The sequence below is a fragment of the Aristolochia californica genome, unplaced genomic scaffold (genome assembly GCF_029961685.1).
Source record: "Aristolochia californica isolate CCGP_79_NKW_82.1479 unplaced genomic scaffold, dmAriCali1.0.hap1 SCAF_1, whole genome shotgun sequence".
NCBI classification, from domain to species: domain Eukaryota; kingdom Viridiplantae; phylum Streptophyta; class Magnoliopsida; order Piperales; family Aristolochiaceae; genus Aristolochia; species Aristolochia californica.
In genome coordinates, this window is record NW_027181770.1 from 61,207,194 (window position 1) to 61,222,729 (window position 15,536).

Genomic DNA, 15,536 nt, shown 5'->3' on the forward strand with positions numbered 1-15,536 from the left:
GTGCAAAAGTAGTAAGCTCGAGTTGCTGGTTTGCCTCGGGCGGGTCCGGTCCGGTTGGGCTGGAACAGGCGCAGGCCGGATTTTAATAAGTTTCCTAAGTTCGGAAACGTGTAATTTTTCAATACTAACTTCTTCTTCTCCGACGCCGAACAGAGCGGAAACAAGGATATCCAGCGGCTAGCCAAAATAATTTCGGCAAGGTGACAGTCAGACCAACATAGTATTTCTGAAGACATCAGCAACAGAGCGGGAACCGAAAATTCAACAACAGTGCGTCTTCTTCCCCAAAGAGTGCTGGTTTCCATGATTTGTTGTCCAGAAATGGCAACAAAGCTGGCACTCGGAAGCTCGGTAGCGATACAACCAAAGGAAACTTTCACAATAAAAATCAATCCAACAGATTAATTGGCAACAACAGTGGAGAAAAGATCTCACGACACTGGAGATACGGTTCGGCTAGAATTGGCAACACAACAAAGTCGTCGTTCTTTCAAGCTGGCAATGACCTTGTTATGGAAAGGCCAGCGAAGAACAACGGGATTGACACAGGAAATCCGAACAGAGTCAATTTGATCTAGCGAAGAACTTCCACTAATAATTATGCCAGCCGAAGATTAAGTCAGAGAGATATCCGTGGAGGCACGGTTTGGATGACAGTGGATCAATTGGCAAAGACAACCAGCAGAGAGCTTACAGAAAAAGAAAAATTTTAGGGGAGAGCAACTGTTCAGCCGCTGACTGCTATCGTCATGATACGATGATAATGGAAATATCTATATGGCGAAATCAATAACGACTTTCGATAGCCATTGCACGCCAAATTCAAGGTTCATAGTCGTCACCGATGGCGGAGGTTCCAGCCAGGCCGAACGGCGGATGAGTCACAGAACCATTGTCTGCTGCTCTCTAACGGAAAATTGTAAGTAGTCTCCTTTCTCAATATTTGTAATAGCAGCAACTACCATCAATAAAATACCTGGCAAAAGAAACCTTGGCCTCCCTCTGCTACCGTATCCAGGACAGTGTCACAGTGTCACAGTATAACCATAAACTTCAATTAACCTTTCCCACATCAATGATCTTCTACGAAGATTAAGAACTACACGGAGGGAAAAATTATTTTCTAAGCCTAAATGGAGGAAAATGAAACTTGAAAAATCATATTCAAAATCCTGAAAATCAAAGTTCTGAAGCTCTATTTATAGATTAATGAAACTACTGTATTATAATAATACCCATAGACTTAGAGATTAGGGTTTAGGGTTTTAACCTTGGAACTTTAACCTAATTATATAACTGCCATATGTTTTAGATGACTATTTATTTACTATCCTACCATCATTATATAACCCTGTGGGCCTGAGCCCATCTTTTACATCTCTTGGATGTGTGAGTTTTCCTTGGTCTTATGGGCTTGGGCCCATCTTCCAACACACTTGGATATGTAGGTCTTCCTTGGTCGTATAGGTTTGGGCCCTATCTTTTATGTATAATTTTATTTTTATCATAAAATATATTTATCACTATTTTTATTGAAGAGACAAGTATTATTTGTTACACTATTTTCAATAAAACGAGATGCAACATACGGCGGAAGAAGCAACTACAACTAGAACCCCTATCAATGAAGAAGTGATAATGCACTTTATTTTTAATTGCAAGTTTGGCTACATCAATGTGTTGGGTCAAGGTCAACCGCAGGATACCTAGAGGATTTTCTTTAACTCAAGGATGAGTTACACCAAACTCAACATGATATGCAATCTTTATGAGATGAGCATGCTTGTGAATTACAAAGTTTATAGTTTGAGCATGATGAGCTGCATCAATTTAATGGGTAATGATACATACTCACCTTAGGAGGAAATGAGGTATGACGTCCACATATTATCTTTAAATCCAAATGATAAAAAGTTTTTAGTAAACTATTTATAAATTTATCTCAAATAAAATTATAAGAGTTGAGAGAAAGAAAAATTTGACATAAACAAGACATTAATTTTATATTTATTTAGTTGGTAATAATTTAACCGTTATAATTAAAAAGAGTTTGTTAAATTGAAGATTAAATGGTTCTAATTTTTAATTTAAATATAATACTAACTGAATAACTTAAAAATTGATTTGAGTCTGATTCTTACCATCTGGTAATTAAGTATTTTATTTTTAAATTAAAATATTTTGTTATATTTATTTATTATTATTTTATATATTATTTATTTTGTTTTTCACAAGACAGTAGACAAGCATTCGTACTTGAATGCGAATTCGTGGCTTCTTATCTTAACAGAACTTCTCGCTTACGTGCTCTGTGAGTCTCTCGGCGTTCGTGCCACAGTTTCTACAACTTTATGGCGACTGTTGCGCCACGCAAGTAATGCAGTCGAGGCATGTTCATTTTAGTATAAGCTCTCTATTGCATTTTCTTATTGTCCGTACTGATGTTCAAGAGCAACAACCTCGCTGCGAGGATTTTCGAGCGTCAGATTCTTTCACCTGCTCCGGGAACCAGTGTAAGCTTCTGCCTATAGTTCAAATGTCTGATTTCTAGAAATGAATCGAGATGACATCTCCTCCTTTCCTTTTTAATTTTTTTTTTATATTGGTGCGCTTTTCTGCGTTTGGTTTTCAGAAATATCTGTCTCAATTTTTTTTGAATTTTTTATGTCTCAAATATTGAAAGAGGCATTATTTAACGCTGTCTGATAGTCGTATAATCGTGTTTGTAGTGCCGACTACGTTATACTTATTAGAATCTTCTTGTTAATTTATACTTATTATTTGACGCTCTTCGTGTTAATTCTTGTTAATGGTTGCGCTTTGAAATCTTCTTCTTCTTCAAGAAAGAGGAATCTGCCATCCGTTTATGTAATTGTAATTTTTACATAATATTTTTTCCATTTGTTTGGAGATCGGTAATAGTAGAGTAAATGTTTGGGAACACGGGGGAAAGTTTCAAAGTATCTTCCTTGCATCTATGTAGTGTGGAAGCTTATGTTGAATCATTCAAGTAGTTGAGCTCGATTTGGTGACTAAAGCATGAACTGAAAAAGACTAGAAGAAATAGAGGAAGACGCTGAAGGTTATATAACTTTAAATAAAACATTTTCCTGTATTTGTTTTGGGGAACGTAATATCTATAAAAATGTGACTAAGTGACAATTGGCAAAAGAGATAGTGTGTCACTTCCAAATCTGTAGTGTTTGAACTTTGGCGGTTAATCATCCAAGTGTATGTGCAATCTAGGGTTTAAAGCAACTTTTTGTTGATCGGGGATTGGCTGGTCCTCATAGTGGGGCAGCAGTTGACAAAAAATATTCAATTCATCGTGATGGTTGCACTTGGAAGGGCCTCATAGTCCTCAACAAGATTGTCCATAAGAGAGACTGTCGAGTGGGTTTTCAATCACATCACCAGTTGATCAAGATTTGCTGGGTAAGATCCTGTTATGTGCTCAAGCCAAATACACACAGCAAAACTAATTCTTCGGAACAACTTGCACTACCATGAAAAACAAAGAGAAACCTTATCTGATAAGATCAGCATATAAATCAGGAAAGCAAGAGATTTAGTTCTGGTTCAGTTAAATGGTGGCTCCTTCCAAACTGTGGTGATCCTTCATCAAAAGATTTACTTAAATGGTGTTGGATTCATGCAACAAAGCATTTACTTTTTCACCTTCTAAGGATATTTATCTTCACTGGTAGGTTAGTATGCTGGCCGAGGTTATTAGAAGGGAATTAGTGGCCATGAAAAGCGAAAGTAGTGGCGGTGAAAAGGTTTTGGTTGCTACAGTTTTTTTTTTTGAGTAAAAAGGTGTATATATTGCTGGAAGAGAAGGAAAAGAGTATAGTACCTGGCTAAAAAGGACCTTCGTCCACAACAAGATGTTGGAGGGAAACACCTAATTTAGCTTGTATATCCGCTAGCTGATTAGCGGATCTAGGAATGTATTTCCAATTACATTGCAATTGAGAAATTAAATTACAGATATCCTCAAACAAATCCTAGTGCCGCCAAAGAGGTTTAGAAGACTTATTGCACCAATTGATGACGACTTTTGAATCTCCTTCAACGCAAAGAGGGCCCTCTAGCCGTTGCTTGAAAAAGTTTAGACCATTATACAGCCCAGAAAGCTCAGCAGTAGTTGAGTCAGATACTCCAATCGGTCTAGCAAATGAAAGAAGCTGCTATAAGTCGCCAATTCCCTCGCAAATTTGATCCTTTTAAAATTTGAAATTCTTTCCGCATGAGTATCCAGGAGGATACTTGCCCTACAATTCTATTAATCAAGATATTCCTTGGAAGAGAGTTTCTATTAAATTTCTGGTTATTTCTCTCTTTCCATAAGGCCCAGATGATATGACCAACGCAACAAGAGATAAACAATTTTTCGAGCTTAGGAAGATGAGCGCTAGTAACAATGAGGATTGTGGACGAGAGATTTTGAGAAGGACAATATTGTAGACCAATTTTGTTAATGAGTTTGGTCCAAACAGTATGGGCATAATCGCAGTGTAACAAAATGTGGTCCGCAGGAGTGGTTTGGCAAAAAGGGCAAAGGGGGTCCAAAATATTTGTTCCTCGATGAATTAACGAATTGGATGTCAAAATTTTGTTTCGGCATACAGTCCAAATAAAAAACTTCACTCGAGGGGGTGCGACTAAGGACCACACAATGGTAGCGGAATAGTTGGATTGAGTTGAGTGGAGAGAGAGTAGGAAGTTGTAGGCAGAAGCAGTAGAGAACGTACCTTGTCGGTATGGAGCCCAGATGAGAGAGTCAGGTGCATTTCTGAGTCGTACTGATGATAGACCCTTGACAAGATCTGCAGCTTCAAGAGCTTCGACATCTGACAGCGCTCTTCAAAGATATAAGTTCCACTCACCAGAAATTATCCCTTGAGCAGATATGGTCGCATCTTTGTTTCTTGCCAAAGGAAAGATTTGACAATGGCTGATATTGAAGCTGCTTGGGCCCACCCACCAATCTGTCCAGAATTTTGTCTGACAACCCGTACTAGTATAACATTTGACTGCATTTTTGAATGCAGGCAACATTTGTGCAATTTTTTTCTACACGGAAGATAAATTATAATATCTTCCACCTTCTGTCCACCAGCCATAATTTTTTTCTGCTTTAGCCGCAACAATGTCCTGCCATATCAAAGCTGGTTGCATATTAAATTTCCAGATCCATGTCAATAATAAAGCAAAATTTGTTATTGTAGTATCCCGGATCCCAAGGCCACCCATTACAATTGGTTTACAGACATCAACCCTTTTCACAAGGCTATATTTTCTTTCCCCATTTGGCCCACCCCACAAAAATCTCCTCTTAAGGAATTCAATTATATTTCGATCTGAGGCAGGACAACAGTATAAGGAAAGAAAATAAGAAGGAATTCCATGGAGACAAGATTTGATTAGTACAAGCTTACCGTCTTTGGACAAAAAATTTCCTCTCCAGGAAGGGTGCCTAGCACATTTAGAGGGCAAAACAGGTGACAGAGGAAGTCCCAAATATGTACATGGGGGGATGCAATTTTACATCCCAAATAACTTGTAATAGAATTTAAAACCGATGGGTCAATATTGAACCCAAATATGGATGATTTAGCCCAACTTACCTTTTTTCCAGAAGACAGTTCAAAAAGGTTGAGCAAGGCTTTCATGTGGGATATCTGATTCATTGTACCTTCTCCAAAAAGTATAGTATCATCTGCATATTGCAGAAGCGAAATATCTTGGTTCGGGTCATCAGAGATAGGATTAAGCCAACTTGAGCATTTAGCGAACCGGACCATAGATGCAAAGTGCTCCCCGATGAGAGTAAAGAGAAAAAAAGACAAAAGGGTCACCTTGTCTGATTCCTCTTGTTGCATTGAAAAAACTGCACAGTTTTCCGTTAACAAGGACAAAATATTTTTTTTTTTTTTTTGAGAAAAAAGGTGTGTATATATTGCTAGAGAAAAAAGGAAAGAGTACAATACTTGGCTAAAAAGTACCTTCCTCCACAACAAGATGTTGGAGGGAAACGCCTAACTTAGCCTGTATATCCGCTAGGTGATTAGTGGATCTAGGAATGTATTTCCAATTACATTGCAATTGAGAAATTAAATTACAGATATCCTCAAACAAATCCTAGTGACGCCAAGGAGGTTTAGACGACTTCTTCCACCAATTGATGACGACTTTTGAGTTTCCTTCAATTCAAAGAGGGCCCACCAGCCATTGCTTGAAAAGTTTTAAACCATTATACACCCCTAAACCCTAAACCCAAAACCCTAAACCTCAGCAGTATTTGAGTTGCGCTTCCGTCAAAATTTAATTTGTAATGTGCCATTGGGGGTGGAGACCAAGTTTCCATAGCTGGGGGTTGAGATGGGTAAGACATTTTTGCAATAAGTCGCCAATTCCCTCGCAAATTTGATCCTTTTAAATTTTGAAATTCTTTTCGCATGAGCATCCAGGAGGATACTTGCCCCACAATTCTATCAATCAAAATATTCCTCGAAAGGGAGTTTCGATTAAATTTTCGGTTATTTCTCTCTTTCCATAAGGCCCAAACAATATGACCAACACAACATGAGATAAGTAACTTTCCGAGTTTAGGAAGATGAGCGATAGTAACAGTGAGGATTGTGGATGACAGATCTTAAGAAGGACAATATTGTAAACCAATTTTGTTAATGATTTCGGTCCAAACAGTATGGGCATAATCGCAGAGTAACAAAATGTGGTCCGTAGTTTCAGGAGTGGTTTGGCAAAAAAGGTAGAGGGGGTCCAGAACATTTGTTCCTCGGCGAATTAATGAATCGGATGTCAAAATTTTGTTTCGGCATGCGGTCCAAATAAAAAACTTCGCTCGAGGGGGTGTAAGGACTACACAATGGCAGCGGAATGGTTGAATTGAGTTGAGTAGAGAGAGAGTAGAGAGTTGTAGGCAGAAGCAGTAGAAAACGTACCTTGTCGGCTTGGAGTCCAGATGAGAGAGTCAGGTGCATTTTTGAGTCGTACCGATGATAGACCCGTGATAAGATTTGCAACTTCAAGAGCTTTGACACATAAGTACAATATATGATGCAGTAGAAATACAACATCTCATCCAAAATTTCCACCTTGTCCCAAAACTTATTCGGTCAAAGAGGTAATCAATAAGTTTCCAGTTTGCTCGGTCAAAAACTTTTTCAAAATCAAGTTTTAGGACGAATCTGGGTAGATTGGATTTATTGAAGGAATCTAAGAGTTCATGAGCGGCCATGGAAGAGTCTAGGATATTCCTATCACGAATGAAAGCACTTTGGCAAGGGTTTATGATTTTGGGAAGATGGGCTCTAAGACGGTTTGCGAGAAGATGACCAATGATTTTATAGTAACTAATTGTGAGGCTTATTGGTCTAAAATCTTGGGGGAGGGCAGAGTTGGATTTCTTTGGGATTAAAGCAATGAAAGATGCACCCACGACCTTGTGGGTGATGCCGACTTGGTGGAAATTTTGGACAAATGCATACACATCTGGTTTGATTGTGTCCCAAAATTTGTGGTAAAACTCACCATTGAAGCCATCAGGTCCAGAAGCTTTGTCTTTTGGAAGTCCGAGGGAAGCCGAATCGATTTCTTCTGTGCTGAAAGGCCTTTCCAAATTTGACGCGTCAGAAGAAGTGATGCTCAAGTAGTCGAGCTGGGACAACTTGGGCCGATTGTAGCGCTCCTCGGTGTATAGGTCTGAGAAGAACTTCATAAGAATATTACATATGGAGGGACTATCCGTGATCACTTGGTCTCCATGATAGGGAGAAGCGATACAGTTAGCTCTCCTCCTGGCCGATGCGATGGCATGGAAGAACTTTGTGTTGCCATCTCCCTCGGCCAACCAACGAAATCTAGCACATTGTTTCCAGTGAACAGATTCACAACGAAGCAAATTTGAATATTCCAAATTTAATTGATTTCTAAAAAGCACTTCAGGAGGAGAAATAGGAGTAAATAGACCTTTGCTCTTCTAGTAGATCAAGCACAAAAATGCGGCGACGAACCGAGTCTTTCTGTGAAGCAGGCAGTCGCAGCACGCTGATTTATGGACCAAGTGCGGATCTTCGCCTTAAGCGCTCTTATTTTTTAGAGGAAGCACCAAGCCCGGGTTGGGGTGATGCGTTAGTTCTTGCCACCAAATAGCAAGAGCAGAGTTGAAGGACTCAATTAGGGTCCAAGAGTTTTTGAACCGAAAAGGAGAACGTCCCCAGGTAGGAGGGCGGGTGTTGATTTGAATAGGCCAGTGATCAAAGCCGACTTTGTTTAGGACTTGGCCGAATGTGTTTGGAAAGAGTTGAAGCCATTCATTGTTAGCAAAGAATCGATCCAACTTTGAGAGAATGGGAGAGGATTGACCATTGGACCAGGTGAATTTTTTTCCAGAAAGAGAAATTTCATATAGCTCGAGGCTTCCAATGAGATCGGAGAAGGCTCTCATTGCGGACGTGGTTTTGATTGCGGGAGGGTTTTTTTTCTAAACATAGAAGGATGGCATTGAAATCTCCCACTAGAAGCCAGGGCAAATCCCAGAGTTGGATGAGTTGAAATACTTCCTCCCAAAAGGAGGCACGGTCATTTTACCGAGTTGGGCCGTAAACGCCAGCCAATGCCCAGGAAGTCCCCAAGGAATGATTGTGAAAACGAATGCCAATGGAGAATTGGCCCGATTGAGAGAGAGTGGCGTCTACTGCTTTTGGGTCCCAGATGACAAGGATGCCACTAGAGTTCCCAATCGCATCAACCTTTGCCCACGCAGGGTCCGAATGATACCATAATTCGTGAGCAATAGAATATTCAAAATTTTGCAGCTTAGTTTCTACAAGTATTACAATTTTTGGCTTACTCTCAAAAAGGGCTGCTTTGATGATGGCTCGTTTGGACCGTGAGCCGATTCCTCTGACATTCCAAGACATAATGATCATTCAGAACGGGGTGGGGTGATATCCTTCTCCGGTCGGTGAGAAGTTCGTGATAGTAGGAGCAGAAAATCCATGCAAGCTGCGTCATTTCCATGTATTCTTTAGGGGGGAAATCTTGCTCTTGTTCTTGCAGGAATTTGGAGGAGATCGTCCTGAGCCTTGGTTTGGTGAAACGGATCAAAAGTTGGCAGATAGTCAGACATTGGAGGGGGGAATTTAGGAGGGGAGACAGTGGGGGTGCTGATTTTCTGGGGGCTGGTAGCTTTGACTTTGCCCTTCCTTTTCTTTCTGGAATATGTGTAGGCGAAGGAGGTAATGGAAGACCATTTTTCCTTTACTAATGTGTGTGTGTGTGTGGGGGGGGGGGGGGACTTGAATTACTCTCGCATTACTTAGTTCATTAGATTAAGCTGTTAGTGTAGAATGAATTCCACTTCATTTGAATCACGTCAGGTAATTGAATCAGGCAAAAATCGGGGAAAGCTGATTCAGACCTATTTTGTGATGCATTAACATGAATCGCGCGTGCTTCCCGTGTCCCCCCCCCCCCCGAAAGAAAAAATATCTCGTCATTTCCCTTCTGATCTCCCTCTACCTCGGCCTTCGTCTCCCGACGATTTTTTTCGCGCCCCATCTTCTTCCTCTCGTCTTCGCTCTCTGCTTTCTCTCGTCATCGCTCACTTCATTCCTCTCTTCTTCGCACTCCATTCTCATCGTCTCCTGTTCCCTCCCCTCTCCCTTCTTCTCTTCTACGCATCTCCTCTCCCTATCTCTCTCGGCCTCCCTCTCTTCTCACACTCGGCCTACCTCTCCTCTCTCGCTCTTCTCTTCCCCCCCCCCCCCCCCCCCCCCCCCCCCCCCCAGCCCGCGATTTCCTTCGATTTTCGACATTTGTTAGGGTTCTCGGTTAGGGTTTAGGGTTTGGGGCTTTTAGGGGTGTTAAGGTCTAGGGTTTAGGACTTTTAGGGGTTTTAAGGTGGTTTAGGGTTTATTTTAATTTGTTAGGGTTCTCCGTTCTGTCGCAGCTTGGGTCGATAGGGTAATAGAGTTGTGGTGATCATGTTGTAGAATCTGGGGGGGGGGGGGGGGTAGTGTAGAACTGGGATTTTTTCTGGAGGATTGTGCGCAGAGCGCATGCCGTTCTCCGTGGGGCCATAGTTAACTCCCAAGTCCAGTCTGGTTGCTGCAATTGTTAGCTGCTGAAGAATGTAAAGAGAGAGAGAGTTCTCCGTGGGGCCATAGTTAACTCCCAAGTCCAGTTTGCTGCAATTGTTAGCTGCTGAAGAATGTAAAGAGAGAGAGAGAGAGAGAGAGTCTTATATCTCCCATTATGCATGTCCTATATACATGAAACTTAGACTATAGATATAATTCAACATAGGAATATAAAAGTGAGATATAAAAGTGAGGGTAAGGTAAAATGACCAAAGTGTTCTGTACTAGTTTTTCAATACTCCCCTTCAAGCTGGAGTGTATATGTCAAAAAGACCTAGCTGACTACAAAAGTTCAAAAATTCACGCTTCCCCAGTGCTTTAGTGAAAACATCACCAAGTTGATCACCAGACCGAATATATGGGGTTGTCACTTTCTTCTTCATCACATCATCCCGATTGAAATGACAATCTACCTCTATGTGCTTCGTTCTCTCATGAAACATTGAATTACTAGTAATGAAGATTGCTGCTTGGTTATCACAGTACATAGTCATAGGTTCCTTTTGATAGAAGCATAACTCCTGGGCAACATATTTCACCCACATTAATTCACTTACAGTGTGTGTCATTGCTCTATATTCTGCTTATGCACTAGATCGAGTAACAACATTCTGTTTCTTACTCTTCCAGCTGATTAAGTTTCCTCCCAGAAACACACAATACCCAATGGTTGATTTTCTATCAAGCTTGGAACTTGCATAATTAGCATAAAAATATCTTCAATCCTCAAGAGATCATTGGGTCTTTAGAGAAGACCTTTCCCTGGTGCTCTTTTCAGATATCTTAAGACTCTCTGCATAGCCTCTAGGTGAATCTTACGTGGATGCTCCATGGACTAACCGCAAATGAGATATCTGGTCTAGTAATTGTAGTATATATGAGCTTACCCACTAATCTTCGATACATTGTTTTATCTTTCAATTTCGAACTTTGTTTATAAAAAAATTTCGAACTTTGATCATCATGAAGGTTATGTCCTACCTCCATAGGTGTATCTACTAGTTTAGCTCCCAAAATGCCATATTCTTGGACCATGTCAGTTACATATTTCCTCTGAGTCAAAGCAGTTTTCTCTTTGCTTCTTGCAACTTTGATGCCCAAAAATATTTTATTTGACCTAGATCCTTAGTTTGAAAACGAGTCACCAAGTGTTATTTGATTTCTTTAATGCCTGAATTGTCACTCCTTGATAAGATGATAGCATCTACATATACTAGTAAGACTAATCCCGGACGATCCCTTCATAATAAACAAGGAATGATTACAGTGGCTTCTGAAAAATCCCATAGACATAACCAATTGGCTAAAATTTTTAAACCATGCCCATGGACTATGTTTTAAACCATAAAGGGCTTTCTTGACTCTACATACTTTATGCATCTCCCCCAAAGTAGCTCATACCCCGGAAGTTACTCCATGTAAATCTCTTCTTCAAGATCACTGCACAAGAAAACATTTTTGATATCTAGCTAGGACAGAGACCAGCCTTGATTTACTGCAACAGAGACCAGTATATGAACAAAGGACAGACGGGCAACCACGAAAAAGTCTCAAATGCATCTATGTAAGTGTGGGTGTATCTTTTAGCAATGAGACATGCTTTGTATCTTTTGACGGATCCATCTGCATTGTATTTTATTCTATACACCCATCGACAACAAACCACCGCAGTCCCTGGAGGTAAGTCACATTATTCCAAAGTACCTGTATCGACCAATGCTTCCATCTCAACACCCATGACTGGCTTCCAATGAGGAGACAAAAGAACATCCTGCATTGAAGAAGGAATAATGAAAGTGGAGAGGGACAAGGTAAACTTACGGTAATTGTCAGACAATGAATCAACCTGGTGGTTCAGTATCTATCTAGTTTGGTCTGCTTGGCTAGGTTGGCTGGTGGGCTTCGACCGGTATCCCCTCAAGCTGAATTTGATACACCCTTATTGCAATTTACCAATGACACCATTCTATTTGGATCGGGTACCATGAGGGAAGTTCAACTCCTCAAGTCCCTTCTTGGTCTCTTTGTATTGATGTCAAGGCAAAAAGTTAACTCGGGAAAAACATCTCTAATTGGATTCAACATTCCTGATGACACTCCACTCTCATTGCTATGGCTGAGTTGTTGGGTTGCCAGATCAGTTCTCTTCCCACCACTCATCTTGGGCTTCCACTCTTCACCGGGCGGCCTCTCAAGCAGCTCTGAAATCTTGTCATCGAAAAATTAGAATGATGATTGGCTACTTGGCATGGGCGTCTTCTCTCTTTTGCTGGGAGGCTAACCCTCCTTCAGGCGGCTATTGATGGCATCCTAACTTTCTTTCTCTCTTTCCTTTGCTGCCCACTGGAGGTCTGCAACCATATTGATTGGATTCGGAAGAGGTTCCTTTGGCATGGATCCAACTATGTTTTCAAGTACCATTTGGTAAGTTGGGTTGGGGTCTGTCGTCCCAAGAGCTATGGTGGGCTTGTTCTTCGATTTACTAAGGAAATGAACTGGGCATGCCTCTTGAAGTGGTTCTGGCGATTTAATTACAGTCCCAGTGCAATCTGGAGACCAATGGTGGCCAAGAACTTGCGTATGAAGGGAGATGGTGGATCATCGGTGGTGATTGTTGACATCTTTCCCCCCTTTGGCGTTCCCTCTACCCTCTACTCAACATTTTTCATACTGGCGTCAACTATTTTGTTGGCAATGGAGAGACAATCAGGTTTTGGTTCGACTGTTGGTGCAATGGCAAGACTTTGGGTAGCTCCTTCGCTCCCCTGTTTCCCATTTGTCTATTGCAAAATGCTATGATTGCCGACCTTTGGTCCTCTCTTGGTTGCTGAAACCTTCAATTCCAGCATGGTTTATCTGATTTGAAGGTTGTCTTTGTTAGGAATTAGATGTCCTAATTCCAAACTAACGAGAGCAATAATAATAATCGCAGAAGAAAGGAAAGACAAACACGAAAATACAACAAGATTTATACAGGTTCGCCTCTAGGTGAGATTACGTTCTGTCTTCCGCCGTTGCAGTAATCCACTATGAAGATGAAATAGTTTATAAAGAGAAATCGCACACACTTATATGTGTTTTTCTCTAACCTCTCTCGGGCCGCAACTCAAGATCCTTCTTCATGATGATAAAACCCTAACAACGGCGCCTCCAAATATAAAGGAAAAATTAGGGCAACCGCAATACAAGAGTGAAATCCCCAAATTGCCCTTAATGGAACAACAATCAATATATCATGGACCTTTCAGGGGCTCACCACCCCCCTTCCAACCCCCACGACGACCTTACCACGAAGGTTGATCCGTATACTAACTCAGCATAAGGCGTTAATTAGGCTCCACAACTTAACAGTCATGGCTTCCTAACTCATCTTTGCCTTCCGGTGCATTGATATTCAACCAGCCTCTTCGAACAAAGATTCTTTGAATACCTGAACCCAGTGGAAACTTTTCAGTTTCCTCTGCTTGCTCGCTCATCTCTGGCAGGCTTGGCACTAGCCCATCTCATGTAAGCTCTGATGCCTAAAAGATTTCTGCTCCCCCGAAGTTCCTATTCTTCCTTTGGTGTGCTCTTCACAACCGTATTCTGACTGCAGATAACCTTAGACGTCGTGGATACACTGCCCCCTGCCCCCTCTGCTCCTTTTGTTCTCAGAATGACAAGACTGTGCAGCATCTCCTTCTGCATTGCCACTACTCTTGGGATGTTTAGACTAGTATCTTGTAGCACATTGGCTTTCTTTTTTGTATGCCTAAGCACCTATCCAAAGCCTGCCAATTCTTCTTGCATCCTCCTCTGCCCAAGCTGGGATGTTTGCTGGTCTCTTCTTGCCTTGGCCGCATCCCCTAGATGTTCTGGCAAGAGAGAAACAACATGCATTTCAGTTTGAAGTTTAGATCCATTGATGAAGTTGTTGAGATGACCGCTGACCACATTTCCCTCCTGGCTTGACTCCAGGAAGGATTTCAGCATCCTCATCGGCATCTCCTTGAGGACTAATTGGCGCTGCATTGCCCACATTGTTGGGAGCTCTCGCCCTCCAGCCTATGTCCCCTGGTCCTCATCTCCCCTTGGGTTTACCAAGCTGAATATTGACGAGAGTGCTAGGGGAAACCCGGGGCCGGTTGGGTTTGGTTTCGTTTTCGTGATTCCCCCGGTTCCATTCTGGTCTCTTATGCGGGTCCTATGGGGGATGCAGACTCCATTGCCGCTGAACTCATCGCTTTATATTATGGGCTTGCCAATATTCTGTGATCATCTTCAAGGCTCACTAATTGTTGAAAGCCACTCTAGCATTGTCATCCAATGGTGCTCTTTCACTACAACTCTCCCTTGGTGGCACTGGTGTGTTTACCATCGTATTGCTGACCTCGTCTCCAACCTTACTTGTAGCTGGTTCCATGTTCCCCGCTCAACTAACTCTTTGGTTGATGATTTGGCCAAGCGCGGGACTTCCCTCCAATCTCTTATTGTAACGGGAGGTGCCCTTTAATATAGTTTTGTTTTTCTCTTGTTTAATATATTATCACTTTTATAAAAAAAAAAGAATCAAAAGAGACAATGTGAGATAGAGGATGGCGGGTACCTTTCCTGACACCCTTCCAAAGAGCAATAGGAAGGTGTAAGTCATTTACCTCAGGATCAGGAGACGATGTAGAGTCATGGCCTGGTGTGAGAGAGAGGTATGGAGTAGGATGAGATGGTGCCTGTTTATGCCGATACACCTGCAGTGGTTTCTCAATAGTGATATCACATGTAGACTGAATACATTTATCAACTGGAATAGGAATGATAGATCCAGGACTGAGGGAACAGGAGGAACTGTCTCAGATCTAGGAGATTAGAAGAATGGTACATCCTAAAAAAATGTAACATTTGCAGATACAAATGTTTTTCTAGTAGATGGACAGAAACATTTGTACAATTTTTTTTTGTTTGAGAGTATCCTAATAAGATACATGACACTGTGAGGAGACAATTTATCCCCTGATTGTTCGAAAGCACGAGTAAAATAGACGCAACCAAACACACAGGGTGGTACAAGAAATAAGGGTGTAGTTGGTAATACGATCTGAATGAAAATTTTAGCCTCAAGGACTGAAAACGACATTTTGTTTATCACAAAAACATGCAGTAAGAACAACATCACCCCAATATGATTTGGGAACATTCATATGAATTATCATAGTACGATCCATCTCAAGTAAGTGATGATTTTTATGCTCAGTAACTTCGTTTTGCTGTGGAGTGAATACACAAGATGTCTGATGATTAATCCCTTGAGATTGACAAAAAGATTAATAAACTCAAGACCATTGTCTGTAAGCAAGACATTGATTGAGGCTGCAAATTGATTATTTATTTCAC

General features: G+C 41.2%; 1 protein-coding gene across 3 annotated transcripts in view; it reads left to right on the forward strand.

Annotated features, from left to right (window-relative positions):
• Nucleotides 1-2,327: 2,327 nt before the first annotated feature.
• LOC137954702 (light-mediated development protein DET1) overlaps nt 2,328-15,536 on the forward strand; it is a 77,247-nt gene continuing 64,038 nt past the window's right edge. For all 3 annotated transcript variants that reach the window (XM_068801690.1, XM_068801691.1, XM_068801692.1), the window contains exon 1: nt 2,328-2,513. In XM_068801690.1, coding sequence (XP_068657791.1) covers nt 2,442-2,513 — 72 coding nt within the window. In that variant the 5' untranslated portion in view covers nt 2,328-2,441. The remainder of the gene's footprint in view (nt 2,514-15,536) is intronic.